Here is a 16785-nt window from a genome sequence, read left to right on the forward strand (position 1 = left end):
TGGGGTTTATGAACCTGGGTACTCAGAGTCCCAGGCCGAGGCTCTATCCACTGTGCCACTGCCTGGTCAAGTTGTTTTTTTTTCTTTTCTTTTTTTTTACTGGTTTGTCTTTCTGCTTCTCATTTGTAAAACTGTTGAGGTATTGGAGATATTTTCCCATTATTTGTCATGGTATTGCAAAAAATTTTCTCCCAGGTTATTTCTTGTCTTTGGACTTTTTATATGTTTTTTCTTTATAACTTCTAGATTTTCTTTCATAGTTTAGAAAATAATCACATCACAAGATTATACATTTTTTCTTAATTTTTATTGCAATATTTTATTTTTGTGTTTTACATTTTTTGTCTTTAATCCACCTGGGATGTATTTCTATGTATGTGGTGAGTAGGACTCTATGTTCATTTTCTTCTGATTAGATAGTCCATTTACTTGATTCTTAGTTTTAAAAAAAATCTTTGTAAATATATTAAATCCTTAAATAAAAGTGTTCATTGCTAAACATTTGTTTATCACTATGATTATTTCCTTAGGACAAATTCTAAGCAGTAGATAGTTGGGTCATGGAATTTGATACTTATTGTGAATAGGAGCCAAAAGAAATAGATGTAAAAATTTACTCTTCTTTGAGTATAGAAATGCTAAGATTTTTTAATAAAATTAGGTATTGTAAGTAAATATTTGCCTGTTTGATATCTAGATAATAACTTGTTTTTACTTTGTTTATTTTTCACTTCATGCTAAAGCTGAATAATATTTATTCTCCACATAGACTTACTTGATGGATATCCTAAATTTTAAGGCCATGAGAACCACTACTTTGACTTTCAGGCTCTTAATAATGGATTATAAACCATTAGGCTCTTTGTTATGAGGAGATTCCTTTTTCACTGCTCAGCTAAAACAAAGTCTATGATTAGGGCTTATGAAGTAGCAGTAATGGAGATCATGATTTTATGGGAACCCTGAAATGGAGAGTTCAAGGCCATAGGACAAGGATTCTGACTCAGTGTGTTTGTAAGAGTGTGTGTGTATATGGGGTGATATATGTTAGAATTTTGCATTTTTTAAAGATTTTATTTATTAGAGAGAGAGAAGGGGGGGAGGAGCGGGAAACATCAACTCCCATGTGTGCCTTCACCAGGCAAGCCAAGGGTTTCGACCCAAGTGACCTCAGCATTCCAGGTTGGTGCTTTATCCACTGCGCCACCACAGGTCAGGCAGAATTTTGGCATTTTTAATAATCTCTAGATGACTATAATGCAGGGAGCTGACTTTTAAACAGGTCTGTAATACAATGTTGCAATAATTTTTTTAAAATTTTTATTTTATTCATTTTAGAGAGGAGAGAGAGAGAGAGAGAGAAAGGGGAGGAGCAGGAAGCATCAACTCCCATATGTGCCTTGACCAGGCAAGCCCAGGGTTTTTTGAACCGGAGATGTCAGCATTCCAGGTTGATGTTCCATCCACTGCACCACCACAGGTCAGGCCACAATGTTGCAATAATTTTATAGACTGAATTTGGCAAATGATTCCTTTCCTGTTGGGTTCTTTTTGAAAATGTAAGTTATAGTTCCTAGAGAAACAGATTATTGCCAATTTTATGCAACCAAAAGTAAAACTGAGCCAAGAACACTAGAATTCCAAGTAAACATTTATTATATACCCACTATATGTAAGTCATAGCACGAATCAATGGAAGAGTTATAAAATATATGCTATAGTCTTTCAGATACAAGATTCAAAAAGTCCAGTTAGAAAAAAACTTGTGTATATATGCATATATATTTATATACATAACTTTGTAAGACTAAAATATATACACATATATATCACATATATACATTGAATATATGTAGTACATATGTATATATTCACTAAAAGTATATATTTTATATATGTATATATATTTATAAATAATGTTATATGTATTAGTCTTAACAAAGAATGAGTACATAAGTTTCAGCAGGAGAAGGGATGGAGAGAGATTGTTCCTTTCGATCTATTTCCTGAATCACTTTGTGTAATTTACACATGCCCAGGAAATTCATACGTACTTCTGAACTTGTAAGGAAAGCCTGCCAGAAGCCTTCAGGAAGAGATCATGTTGCAAGAAAAGGAAGACAAATCCTTAGTCTTTAGATTTAGAGCAGCAGCTCTTGAATACAGCATGATAACTTTCACTCAAACTTCTATCCCAGTTCAGCTCCCAAAATGGACTCATGTCTAATTTCTATGGAGAGAAGAGGTTCTGGGATTGAAAACGAAAGAAGCTTTTTTGCTAAGAGGTCTGCAAAACATTGTGCTCCATGCAATCCTACAACAGTTCCCACCTGTGTTAAGTGTCACTATAAAGCAGAGAAAGAGGCTTTAGCAAACAGAGTGGGGAGGTCAACCCACTGGGTTCTCCAGGTAACTCAGTGGGGATTCAGCACTCCACTCCATTGCCCCAGCAGTGGTATGGTCAACAGAGAGCAAAGGAGCCAGCAGACAGGCAGGATCCCAGGGAAGAGACAGGGCTGGAGCTCAGCAGCAGAGGACTGACACTGAAGCCCCCACTCTGCCATTTGGACTTGTTCTGGAACACAAGTTGAGTCCTGCTGGGGCCCTACCTCAATTAGCTATGCTCTGCAGTGGGTTGGGATTCTATATGCACATGTGGGAACAAGAAGGCCCCCGAACCCCACCCCCAAACACAGTTCAGAGTCCCCTTCTTTCCTCCTCAAAACAGCCCTGGGGAAAATGTTTTCCCCATGAAAAGACCAAGTCTTAAGCAAGTGTGTCTATAATAATAGCTAGTTTTATTCTTCTGGCTAGGAGAAGTAGAGGTGATTTAAAGTTTGCATTTCTAGTTCTAAGAGTTTATTTTTTTATTGCCCTTCAAAGGTGACTGATAGTTCTTTTACTGTCTCTGTTTATTTTAGCTTCTGTGATACAAATAATGTACACACACACATATTCAACTTTTAGAAAATGAGAAGATGCAGATAGACAAAAAAAGAAATAAAGTACAGAACACACTGAGAGCCATTGTTAACATTTTGGTGTATAATAATTCAGATTTTTTTTTGCATTGTACATATATAAATGTAATATATAATGTTTTGCAACATTATTTTCACTTTATAATATCCAATGAGAATCTTCTCATGCAAATGAATAAAATGTCCTATTTAAATGAATGCAATTGGGTCAAAAGATGAGATGTTGGTAACAAGTGTCATATGTAAATCAAAGGAACACTGAAGAATTGGAGTAAAATGGTAGCAAATATTTATCAAGAAAATGAAGACAGGCCTGACCTGTGGTGGCGCAGTGGATAAAGCGTCAACCTGGAAACACTGAGGTTGCCAGTTCAAAACCCTGGCTTTGCCTGGTCAAGGCACATATGGGAGTTGATGCTTCCTGCTCCTCCCCCTTCTCTCTCTCTCTCTCTCTTCCCCCCTCCTCTCTAAAATGAATAAATAAAAAAAAGAAAGAAAATGAAGACAAAGAGAAAACTGTGGTGGCAATATTAATAACAGAAAATAGTTGAATGCAGGGAAGAAATGCATTAAATGGGATAAGGACGGTACCGGGAATGCCTATGGTTGGAATGCAAAGCCCTAAACTTCTTTCTCAGACCCCTTATCTCTTCCAAATACCTTTCCATTTCATCTCCCTCTCTTGTCATTTCTTCATTATTAAAATGCCTATAATCTATGTCTTCTTTAAATTCCTCGAGAGACTGAAGCAGCCTTTGCCTAAAATTCCCTTCAGTTTGCTGCTGTTCAAACTCTCCATAGGGCAGTTCTCTCTTTGGCATGCTGCATTTGGGTTTCCCTTCATGTTCTCTGTAGGGTTTTTGCATGATGTAGCTGTTTACTGCTTAAATTCAGGGAGAAAATGTACAATAAGATTGCTTTTTTCCTTTAGTTTAGGACTGTCAGTTTCTCTTTGAAGCAAGATGTTTGCCTAATCTCCCACCTCTGACACACAGGTCCAACCCTCAGAAGTTTGAGATTCTGCATTTTCCTACCCCCACCCCCACCCCTCTCCGTCTCTTTTCTCCTCCCTCAGCAACCCACCATTTATCCAGCGGAGGAGGCTAATGGCCTCTCTGATGGGCGGAGAAGGGGAAGCAGACCCAGAAGGAGCTGTAAGGCTGCAATTTTCACAGCTCTCTGCCTTCCCAATACCCACCCTGAGAGACCTCAATCTAAGTACATATTTCCCTTTCACTGATCTGTGACAATTCCGGAGTTTCCTCCTATTTTTCTTGCCTCAAGATGTTTGTGAACCCAGATCCTTGGATCTGCAGACAGAAAGGAAAGGGGTGGGGAAGGAAGAGTTCTCTGAGGATTCATTACCCTCAAAGATAAGATGAACGTTTTTTACTTGAATTCAGGATCTTAACAACCACCCTTGCCCAACATTTTCAACCTCCTGGTTCCCCTCCAGTCTATCCCTTTCTCCTGGATATCTGTCTCCACCCACATATCCCCAACTCTTAGGCCTGGTCCTTGCAAGGCACACTATTCCCTCCCTCCTCACCCTCTCAGGCTGTCAATGAATGAGACGAATTATTTTCAATTTATCTCTAAAGTTCTCTGTCTGTACCCTAGGAGTCCAGCCGTTCTCCACACACTGGTCCACACCTCACTTCCTTCAATGGAATTGGAAAGAGAAGAATAAGGATAAAGGGAAAGCTTATGCCAATCTGAGAGAAGCTGATTATTTCTAAACTCATTGAATCTCTAGTGTCTTTCAGGAGACTGCCACCACCCACTTCAGCTTCCCCCCACCTCACACCTTCCCCTACCACCCTCTTTCAAAAAATATATATAATGATCTCTGATGCGGGGTTTGGGGAAAGCCACTAGATTCCACGATAACCACCCCAGGGGCCCCAGTGGTTTCCTCACACCAACCTGCTGGGATTTAAGGAATTTATGCCCTCCTTTTGGCCACAAGCATCATCACCTGCAGGACAGTATGGAGCGGGTACCCAAAGGAGAAAGAAGTCCAGGAATATAGGGACTTCATGGCAACTCTTGGTCACATGAGGATTATGTCATCCTACAACTCTGGTCCCCATTTTCCCCTCCCACCAGCTGTGCAGCAAAAGTAGACTAGCTTACCAACCTCCCACCCCCCACCACACCAGGCCCTGTCATTCATTTTTGTTATTAATGACAGAGTTCAAAATTGGTCCTTTCTTCCTGTGAATAAAATTTGCTTTTCTCTGATTACCTGAGAAGGGCTACATCTTCTCATAACCATATTAACTATTGTTACTTTTCTAGTGGCTGCGCTGACAGAGAAGATTACTCATCCTTTTCTAAACCACAGAAAAGATCCCCTATTATCAGTCATTAATAGTCACCATTTCCTTTGCAGTTCAGTCTTTGAAACCAAATTAGAGCAGGTAAAATAAATTAAGAAAGGTAATGATTGGGATTTTGTTTTCTATATTTGTTCTGATAATTTCCTATCTTTTTCCATAAATTTATATTCTTTTAATAATCAGAAATATAATAACAATAATCAGAAATACTATCCAAATATGTACATTTGGACAAAAAGATCCAAAATAGAAAGATATAAAGGTCTAGCCACCTGTTTCTGCTGCTGAGTCACAAGATAAATATAGATCCTCCAGGCAGACATGTTTTTGGAAGTTTAAAATGTACAGGAAAGCTGGACAGGCTGTCCTGTTGAGGAATCCTGGGTATGTAAAGCACTTTCATCAGGTGAGCTACTGAAGCCATAATTCCACAGCACCATGTCCTTATAGTTTTCAAATCTCTAAAGTCTGTCATAAAAATTTACTAGTTCAATTTCAGTATTATGTCCTCTCTATCCCAGCTTGTACCATGTCCTTTTATTTCCTTCAATAGTGTATCTAAAAACTCCGACGTTTCCTCAATACTCTTATTCAGAATCAAATAGTGTTTCATTTTCTTGTGTTTCCTTAGACTTTACTTGGCCACAATGGGGAATTAGAAGCACTAAATAGAAACCAGCCACTTTTAGCCTTATTCATTATCGTAAAAAGTTGAAAACATCTCAACTGTCCATCAACTGATGAATGGACAAATACAATGTGATATATTGGTACTATGGAATAGTCTTTGACAATAAAAAGAAATGAACTACTCATATATACTACAACATAAATGAACCTTGAAAACAGTAAGTAAAAGAAGACTATCAAAAAAGACCACATTTTATATGATTCTATTTGAATGAAAAGTCCAGAATAGATAAATTTATAATATAAAATTAGATTGATGGTTGCCAAGGCTTGGGAGCTCGGGGGAAAATAGGCAGTTACTACTAGTAGGTTTCTTGTCAGGGTGATTAAAATGTTCTAACATTGATTGTAGTAGTGGTTGCATTATTCTGTGAATACAATAAAAATTGATTTATGTACTTTAAATTGGAGAATTAAATGATATGTGAATTATGTGTCAATCAAGTTGTTACAAAAAGGTCGGTTAACACATAGCAATAGAAATTATTGAAACTGAATCACAGCGAAAAATAAGAGAGCCTCAGTGGCCTGTGGATAAATATAAAGCATTATAACTGGCAATATGACTCTCAGACAAAGAAGAAATGGTGTGAGAAAAAAATATATATTTGAAAATATAATGGCTGAAATATTTCTAGATTTTATGAATATTATAAACTCACCGACCTGAAAAGCACATTGAATTTCCATCAGGATAAATAAAAAGAATGCCATATCACCCTCGTGTTCATTGCAGCATTATTTACAATACTAAAGATATGGAAATAACTTAAGTATTCACTGATTGATATACCATATTTCCCCATGTATAAGACACTCATTTTGGGGGGAAATTTAGGATCTAAAAACTGGGTGTGTCTTATATAGTGGTTGTAGATTTTTTTTACTTGCATTTCCAGCTTTTTTGCATGAGTGAGTTGTATGAATTTTATGATGAATAAAACTTGAGTTCGGCCTGACCTGTGGTGGCGCAGTGGATAAAGCATCGACCTGGAAATGCTGAGGTCGCCGGTTCGAAACCCTGGGCTTGCCTGGTCAAGGCACATATGGGAGTTGATGCTTCCAGCTCCTCCCCCTCTTCTCTCTCTCTGTCTTTCCTCTCTGTCTGTCTGTCTGTCTCTCCCTCTCCTCTCTAAAATGAATAAATAATAAAAAAATAATAAAAAGTATTCACATTATAAAAAATTTGAGTTCAATAACTTTATGTAATACTTTTTCTTTTTCAAATTTCGGGCCCCAAAATTAAGGTATGTCTTATACATGGGGAAATACAGTAGCTACTGATTATCTTACATTTTCTTATCCATTCACCATGTATTAATATATATGAGCACACACACCAGAATATTATTCAACCGTAAAAAGAAGGAGATTTTGCCATTTGGACTTGAGGACATTATGCTAATAAAATAAGCCAGAGTTGAAGAGAAGTCTTTTAACCAAAGATTTATAGAAGAAGCCACACTGAGACTGGTAGGAAGTGCAGAAATGCGAAAAGGGCTAGCTCTACCCTCAAGGAAGGGGGCTGATATTCTGGAGGTATATCTTATTTGCAAAGTTCCTTGAGATGCTTGAGAAGCAAGGGGTCTCAACCCCAAGCCAGGCTACCCAGTTCAGCACACCAGAGCTAAGAAGAGGCACCTCCATAACATTTGGCTGTGAAAATCAGCAGGGATTCTGTCTGTCAGGGAGAGACAGGAGTCTGCTAGAAACACAGGCGCACTTGTAAAGGGCAAATGTCCAAAACCTCATTTGTAGCCACTCACTCTGAGTTCCAGTGATGGAGAGCAAAGCAGACTAGAGTCCTGAAGACAAAGTGGGTTTTGTGACTCTGGAGAGAGAACGGAGGGACAACTGCTGAGATCCTTAGTGTTGAGTCACTCTACCATACTGAAGCCGCTATCTTTCTTGGGTGGAGCACAACCCTCCACAGCATTAACTTGTGGGAAATGGACTCCTGTGGCTCCACCCTGCTTAGCTCTAGCCCTGCTGAGGAGTCAGCTGCCTAGGCTGAAGTGTAGAGGTCTGGGCAGATTCAGGGGGTGTCAGTGACTGAGTTGTGTGATTTTGAGCCGGGGTCATTTCTCTCACTTTCTCATGAATGTGACTGGTACCTCCTCTACACAGGACATAGACTAGCTCCACTCTTTGGGTTCCTGGTGGCCCTACTCTATGACCTTTTGGTGGCTGTGCCCCACCGAGGTCTGGGAAGAATCTGGGACAAACTAAGTTGTGTGGCTCTAGGACAGGAGATATATTTCCCTTGCGTGCCTGACTAGAGCAGAGCCTTCTCTTCACACAGCCAAATCTTGGTCTGTTTGGGCCTGATAAATTCTGCCGTCCTCACCCTTATGACTTCCTGAGACCCTGACCCACCACAAACATTTGAGAGCACCCAGTAGGTGACAGCTTGACTTGGTATAACTGGGTACATTTGCTAAAAGACCTCAGAACTGGCAACAAGTTTGAACCTGTATAGATCTGGTGAACACTTCCTGCCCCTATCTAGTGACTCACTGAGAATCTATCTTGTGCAACTTGAGTACTGCCAGAAGATCTTTCAGTGACAGATCCTAACAGAGAGCTGACCGGCGAAGGCAAACAGAGGTGGACCTGTGAGCTCCTTGGGACCTTTGCTGATTAGCCCCTGGGCTTAGTGCTGGAAAAGGCCAGTATTGGTGCACAATTTGATTATTCTTGCATACACCAGGCCCAGCAAAGGCAACCACAAACTGTAGATCACTTTGCAACTTCAAACGGGTTGCCCAAGGCCAGCCAAAGCAGCATCTGACATTGGCTTGCACCAGAGTCCCTCCTAAAAGGCCCCAGAACATACCCAAAGGTTAGCTTCAGACATCAAAGCAAGATCCTATTCACTTCACAAGAAGCATATCAAAAGGGCGATCTCAGCAGACACCAGACCTTCCTGAGGCAAATTCTGCTTTGTGAGGTAAGCACCTGCACAACAGCTCATACACTGTGGTTGGGACTGATCCTCACAGTTAGCCAGCTTGAGGGTCTATACCATGCTGAAAGGGCCAATAGCAATCAAGACTCAATTACAGCAAGGGGTTTCACTTAATAAACACTCTTGCAGACTCCCCCATTGGGTCCCACAAGGCACCTAATATATAAGGCTATAATACTAAAAATGGGAGTCATAACAGATCTGCCTAACACATAGAAACAAACACAAAGAGGAAGCTAAAATGTAGAGACAAGGAAAAATGCCCTAAATTAAAGAACAGGAGAAAGCTCCAGAAAAAGAGCTAAATGAAATGGAAGCAAACCATTTATCAGATATAGAGTTCAAAATTATGGTTATATGCTCATGAACTTAGTGAGAACTACAATAACATGAAAAAAGACATAGAATCTATAAAAGAACCAGTCAGAAATTATGAATACCATATCTGAAGTGAAGAATACACATGAAGGAATAAACAGTAGGTTGTATGAAGTAAAGGAACAAATCAGTAATTTTGGAAGACAAAGTAGCAGAATACACTCAATGAACGCAGCAAAAAGGAAAAAAAAATTTTAAAATAAGGTAAATTTAAAGGTCCTTTGGGGCAACATGAACCATAACAACATCTGTATCATAGGTGTACCAGAAGGAACCGATTTGAAGAAATAATGAATGAAAACTTCTCTAACCTGGTGAAGGGAAATGACACACAACCCCAGGAAGCACAAAGAGTCCCAAAAAGATGAATACAAAGAAACTCACACTGAGACACATCATAATAAAAAACAGTAAAGAGGTTCTCTGATGGGTCATAAAAAAAGGAAGAGACTTTGGCTGGGTAGTTCAGTGGATAGAATGTTGTCCCTGTGTACCAAGGTCGCAAGTTCAATTTCTGGTCAGGGCACATATGAGAAGCAACTAATGAGTGTAAAACTAAATGCAACAACTAAGTAAAATGAACTGATGCTTCTCTCTCTCTTTCCTCCCCCTCCCTTTCTCTCTCTCTATTTCTCTTACATCAATGGAATTTTTTTTTACAAAAAAGAAAGAAAACAAGACTCACATATATGCTATCTACAAGAGACTTAACTCTGAACAAAAAATACACACAGCCTAAAAGTGAAGGGATGAAAAAATAAAATATATTTCATGCAAATGGAAATTTAAAAAGAAGCTGGAGTAGCAAACATACCTGAAAAAGTAGACTATAAACACAGACTATAGTAAGAGACAAAAGGAGCAATCCAACAAGAGGGTATTGTAAACATTTATGCATGCAACGTAGGAGCACCTAAATATATCAAGCAAATCATATCGACATAAATGGAGAGCTTAACAGTAATACAATCAAAGAAGGGGAATTTAACACCCCAGGGACTTCAATGGATAGATTTTTCCCAACCAAAATCAACAAGGAAACAGTAACCTTAAGTGATATATTGAATGAGATAGATTTAATTGATATCTTCAGAGCATTTTACCCCAAAGCAGCATAACACACATTCCTTTCAAGTGTACATAAAAAATTTTCTAGGATACACCACATATTAGGACACAAACCAAGTTTCAATAAATTTAAGGAAACTAGAATCATATCAAGCATTCCAATTTCATTAATGGTATGAAATTAGAAATCAATTCCAAAAAAAAAAAAACAAAACGCAAAACACATAGAAGGTAAATAACATATTACTAAACAATGAATAGGTTAACAATGAGATCAAGGGAGAAATAAAAAAATACTTTGAAAAAAATGAAAATGAGAACTAAACAACCCAAAATCTATGGGACACAATGAAAGCAGTCCTAAGAGGGAAATTCATAGCAGTACATAGCAGTAAAAAGAAAGAAATATATAATAAAGATCCAAGCATAATAAATGAGAGTCTAAAAATAAAATGCAAAAGATCAATGAATCTGAGACCAAGTTCTTTAAAAATATAAAATAGATGGAGAAACCTTTAACCAGACTTATCACAAAAAAAAAAAAAAAAGAAAGAGGCTAGGCCTGACCTGTGGTGGCACAGTGGATAAAGTGTCGACCTGGGAACACTGAGGTCGCTGGTTCAAAACCCTGCACTTGCGTGGTCAAGGCACATATGGGAGTTGATGCTTCCTGCTCCTCCCCTTTCTCTCTCTGTCTCTCTCTTCTCTAAAATGAATAAATAATAAATAAATTAATTTAAAAAAAAAGAAAGAGGCTCCAACTAAATAAAACCAGAAATGAAAGAGGATGAGTAACAACTGACTATAAAGAATGTACAAGGGATTATAAGAAAATATTACAAAATTTTTTTTTAAACTCAACACTAAAAAAAAAAAAAATTAAAAAATGGGCAAAGGACCTGAATAGACAGTTTTCTTAAGAGGACATAAAGATGGCCAATAAACATATGAAAAGATGCTCAACATCACTAATCATCAGAAAAATGCAAATTAAAGCCACAATCACATATCACCTCAAACCTGTCAGAATGGTTATCATCAATAAATTAACAAACAAGTGCTGGTAAGAGTGTGGAAAAAGGGAATCTTAGTGCACTGTGTGGGACTGCAGTTTGATACAGCTACTGTGGGAAGCAGTTTGGAGTTATCTTGAAAAATTAAAAATGGATCTGCCTATTGTCCCAGTGATTCCACTTTTGGGAGTATATCCTAAGAATCCCGAAACACTAATTCAAAAAAGTATATTCCTCCCTCTGTTCATTGCAGCATTATTTACAATAGCCAAGAACTGGAAACAGCCTAGGTACTCATCAGTAGAAGATTGAATAAAAAGCTGTAGTACATTTACACAATGGAATACTATGTAGCCATAAAAAAGAATAAAATCTTCCCTTTTGCAACAACATGGATGGAAGTGGAGATCCTTATGCTAAGTGAAATAATCTTATATGTGAAATCTAATGAACAAAATGAACTAACAAGCAAAATAGAAACAGACTAATACATAGAAAGCAGGCTGACAGATGTTGGGCAGGGGAGTTGGGCAATCGAGGTGGAGGGATATAGCAAAAAGGGGGAAAAACCCCTATACCCTCATAAGCAATCCAAAAATCCTCATCTTGATAAGTTACTAGCATATGATGTCGATATGTAAAAAGAATGAGGACGAAGTGAAGTTAACCTCAGGGGAATGCAGTTAGTTGAACATTTAAAAATCAAGCAATGCAGCTTGACCTGTGGTGGCACAGTGGATAAAGCATCGACCTGAAACGCAGAGGTCACCAGTTCAAAGCCCTGGGGTTGCCCGGTCAAGGCACATATGGAAGCTGATGCTTTCTGTTCCTCCCCACTTCTTTCTCTCTCTCTTCTTTCTAAAGTGAATAAATAAAATCGTTTTTTAAAAAATCAAATAATGCACATCACTTATTTTCAGAATAAAAGAGAAACAACATAATTTTAATAGATGCATAAAAATATGTGACAAGCCTGATTGACCCGTGGTGGTACAGAAAACAGTGTCAATCTGGGACACTAAGGTCCCAGGTTTAAATCCTCGAGGTCGCCATCTTGAGTGCAGGCTCATCCAGTTTGAGCGCAGGGTCACTGGCTTGAGTGTGGGATCATAGACATGATCCCGAGGTTGCTGGCTTGAGTCCAAAGGTCACTGGCTTAAATTTCAAGGTTATTGGCTTGAGTCCAAGGTTGTTGGCTTAAGCAAGGAGTCACTGGTTTGGTTGGAGGCCCCCCACCAGTCAAGGCACATGTGAGAAGCAATCAATGAACAACTAAAGTGCCACGACTGTGAGTTAATGCTTCTCATCTCTCTCCCTTCCTCTCTTTCTCTTTTTGGAAGCTATCACAAATTTTATACACACACAATTTCAATTTCCACTTATTCATTATTAGCATACAGGAATATAGTTGAGTTTATTGTATATCTATAATTGCAGCCCTGCTAAATTAAGTTCTTAGTTCTATAGTAGTTTTATTTTAGACCCGATAAGAATTCTCTAAATACATACATGATCCTGAGGTATGCCAATAAAGATATACTTTTACCTTTTGAACCAAAAATTTTAAAGAAGCTTTTCTTGTTGTTGTAGCTCTGAAAAGCCAAGGCTCTACTGCACTATATACACATTAGTTCACCTCATGGGAGGGCCTCATGCATCTAGGGGCTCCTCACAAGAGGGGCCATCAGCTGCCCTGTCCATTTCCAGGTTCTAAAAGAGTAGCTGCCTGTACAGTCTATATTTATATAAGAACTTAGCAGAAGAAACAGGTGGTTAGTTTTTTTCCAACTTGAATACTAATTTTCAGCCTGACCGGGCAGTGGATAGAGTGTCAGACTGGGACTCGGAGGACACAGGTTAGAGACCCTGAGGTCACCAACTTGAGCACGGGCTCATGAGCTCATCTGGTTTGAGCAAGGCTCACCAAGGTCACTGGCTTGAGGAAGGGGTCACTCATTCTGCTGTACCCCCCGATTAAGGCACATACGAGAAAGCAATCCATGAACAACTAAGGAGCCACAACAAAGAATTGATGCTTTTCATCTCTCTCCCTCTCTGTCTCTCTGTCTCTAGCTGTCCCGCTCTCTGTCTCTGTCACACACACACACACACACACACACACACACACAGTTTTTCAGATAAAACACCTTTTTTTTTTCTTTTCATACAAGTGTATTGTTTTCTCGTTTAATATAAAAGGATCAGAACAGAGAAATATTAAGAATATTTAAAAATCCACTCTCTTGAGCTCTTTTCCTGACCCATTTCTTCTACGCATTTTAGTGGAGGAAAATGGAGAATATTGGTAGCAGAAAAGACAGCAGGTGGAAGGAGGCGTGTCTTGGGAGCTCGGGAAGGAAGAGGCAAGTCCTCAGAGAGGCAGTGGGAATGGACAATAGTACCCTGAAAAGATCCTGCTCTTCCCTGGCACCAGAGAAAGACCCAGGAATGCACAAAGAGGGAACGACGACGGGGTCTGCGCTGACGTTATTGAAAGGAAACAGGAGTGGGGGTAGGGCTGGTGTGAGGGCCGCAGGGCTCTGCGTGACCCTGAAGCAGGAGGGGGGCGGGACGGAGGCGTCTCCGTTGGCTGTGACGAAAGCCTCACGTGACCAGGCTACTTTAAGTGGCGCGCGCGTCGCTGGAGCCAAACCCAGCGGTGGCTTGGTCGCTTTCTTTTGTCGCTTTCTGCTCCCGGTGGTCCTAAGGGCGCGGGCAGGGGATCCCCAAGAGGCGGAGGCGGAGCAGGTAAGGGACCCGGGGCGGCTCCCTGGGCCGGGTGTGGACCGTGGTCCTGGCCGGCGGAGCCTTCCCGGGGGTCGCGAAGCCGCGCACGGACCGCCGCCCCCACGCCCCAGGGCAGCCCCGCGCGTGTCTGGGGAAGTGCAGAGCGTTCCCCGGGGCGGGCGGGGGGGTCCCCAGGCGGCCACCCCTCGGAAACACCTGCCTCTCGGCCCCCGCCCCGCCCCCGTCCCTCTCGGTGCTGGACGCGGTGCTCACGGCGGGGAGGGGGCGGCCGTGCGGGAGGGCGGGGCGGCGGGCGCCAGGCGCCGGGCTGCAGCGGCCCCGCTCCCCCCCTGCAGGTCTGCGGGCCCAAGTGTGGCGGCGGCGCGTGCTCGCGACGACAGCGGAGAGCAGCCGACAAGGATAGGCCCAGGTGGGTGCGCGGGACACTGGTGGGAGTGCAGGGGTGGAGATCGAATGGAGAGCTCCGAGACCCCAAATCTTTACCCCACCCCCCACGCCGTCCTCCATTTTGGTGGCTGCAGAGGCCTGGGCTTGGATCGCAGGGAAAATGGTGGGTTTGGGGCGAGGGAGGGAGGGGAGTCAGAGGGAGGGGGGAGATCTGGGACTGGGGGCCCCTAGAGGGCGTCGGGAGCCTCTCAGGTGGGAAAAATGCTTTGAAATCCAGTGCTTTCAATCTTGTAAGATGCATAGTAGGGCCTCTGTCCTCGGTGCTGATCAGTCCACCAATAAAATAGTCTCTCCTGTCTCTTGTCTCCTAGGAGCAATGGCGTCCAAAGAGGAACAAGCGGTAAAAAATCTCAACATGGAAAATGCCAAGCAGGAAAATGAAGGAAAGGACGAGAAGGAGCAGGCTGCTAATACAGGAGGGCCGCTGGGCCTCCCTGTGGTCGCTGGTGAACATTGTGAGCCCAGGGGGAACCGTAGGCGGTTCCGTGTTAGGCAGCCCATCCTGCAGTACAGATGGGACGGGGGTCAGCGGCTGGGAGAGCCCCAGGCCAGGATGAGACCCGAGAACATGGAAAGGGTTGGGGAGGAGATGAGACAGCTGATGGAGAAGCTGAGGGGGAAGCAGTTGAGTCACAGTCTGCGGGCCGTTAGCACTGACCCCCCCCACCATGGCCATCATGATGAGTTTTGCCTTATGCCTTGAATCCTGACGTTTTCCCTGAAAAGTAGGGAGACACACCTGCTTCCTAAACTTACATGTTTGTAATGTACATTGTAAAGTTTTGTTGGTGTATCCTGTGGGTTTCCTATTACCAGCTTCTAACTGAATGTTGTGTTTTGACCCATTGTGTAAGTTTCTGTCAGCAGGGAAGTTGACCTATTGCATGGAAAGATGCTCATTACTATTGTGAAGTAAATAAAGCAGTTTAAAAAAGCATTTTTATTTTTTACTTCGGATCTTGTATATCATATATGAATATGCAGTCAAAGAATACATGAAGTAAAAAGTTAGTGTTCATCTCTTCATGATAGAATTATGAATAATTTCTATTTTCTTACCTGTTTTCTCATTTTTTAAAAATCAAACACATTACCAAATATAAGACCTTGACCACATGATAAAAACGGTCTCTATTAAACATTGGTGTCAGAGTCTCAGTTTTAGCTTACCTCTGGATCTCTAATAATAAGACACATCTTTTTAAAGATTATTATATTTATCAAGATGAAGACAGTGGTCACCTTCCAAAGCTACTTCGTGTACTTGTTAAGGCAGTAAGTTTGCGAGTTTTTTGCAAGCTCTTGTTCCCACTGAGATGTACATAACCCAGCCCTTTATATAATCCATTCAGCTATTTGGGGAACTAATTAAAGCCACGTGCATCCTATACTCAAACAATGTAAGGCAGGGGTCCCCAAACTTTTCACACAGGGGGCCAGTTTGCTGTCCCTCAGACATTTGGAGGGCCTGACTATAAAAAAAACTATGAACAAATCCCTATGCACAATGCACATATCTTATTTTAAAGTAAAAAAACAAAACGGGAACAAATACAATATTTAAAATAAAGAACAAGTAAATTTAAATCAACAAACTGACCCGTATTTCAATGGGAACTATGCTCCTCTCACCACCAATGAAAGAGGTGCCCCTTCCGGAAGTGGAAGTGCGGCAGGGGCCGGATAAATGGCCTCAGGGGGCCGCATGCGGCCCACGGGCTGTAGTTTGGGGACCCCTGATGTAAGGGGTAGATACCTTCATTTTTCTTCTTTGTACCATTCTCATTCTCTTGAGTATTGATAAACATTTAAGAAGTCTCAAGGTGAGAGTCCCACTGTTTTATTTGGAATTCCCAATAAATTGAATCTTCATGCTATTCTATAAAAGTGGAGAAATCCCTCTCCCTGTTTAACATCCTGGAAAGACCTTGTTGGTCTGGTTCCCTTTCCTTAGATGTAGTTCTTTCCTAAGAAACCTCCTTACTTAGTTCATTAAACTTTACAAGATGTGTGAGATAACACATCTCACTTTCAGTCTGAGGCAGTTCTCACACCAGTACCTTAAAACCTGTGAATATAAAGAATTACCTTATATTCAACTGGATGTCGGTGAAATCAGTGGATATCCAGATGTAGAGATGTTTATGAGA

At 40.9% G+C, this 16785-nt stretch overlaps 3 protein-coding genes across 3 annotated transcripts in view; 1 reads left to right on the plus strand and 2 right to left on the minus strand.

The window, feature by feature from the left end:
* The window catches only part of TCEAL9 (transcription elongation factor A like 9), a 303391-nt gene that overhangs the window by 30903 nt on the left and 255703 nt on the right, over nucleotides 1-16785 (minus strand). The window lies entirely within an intron of this gene.
* On the minus strand, nucleotides 3551-3975 carry TCEAL7 (transcription elongation factor A like 7). Its single transcript, XM_066357244.1, has one exon. It carries the CDS (start codon nucleotides 3845-3847, stop codon nucleotides 3551-3553), a length of 297 nt encoding a protein of 98 aa, XP_066213341.1. The 5' UTR covers nucleotides 3848-3975.
* LOC136385905 (protein BEX1-like) lies at nucleotides 14035-15572 on the plus strand. Its single transcript, XM_066357243.1, has 3 exons — nucleotides 14035-14188; nucleotides 14524-14597; nucleotides 14947-15572. The coding sequence occupies exon 3, from the start codon at nucleotides 14952-14954 to the stop codon at nucleotides 15336-15338; it is 387 nt and encodes a 128-aa protein (XP_066213340.1). The 5' UTR covers nucleotides 14035-14188; nucleotides 14524-14597; nucleotides 14947-14951; the 3' UTR covers nucleotides 15339-15572.

Source organism: Saccopteryx leptura, chromosome X, assembly GCF_036850995.1.
Source record: "Saccopteryx leptura isolate mSacLep1 chromosome X, mSacLep1_pri_phased_curated, whole genome shotgun sequence".
In the NCBI taxonomy this organism is placed as follows: Eukaryota; Metazoa; Chordata; class Mammalia; order Chiroptera; family Emballonuridae; genus Saccopteryx; species Saccopteryx leptura.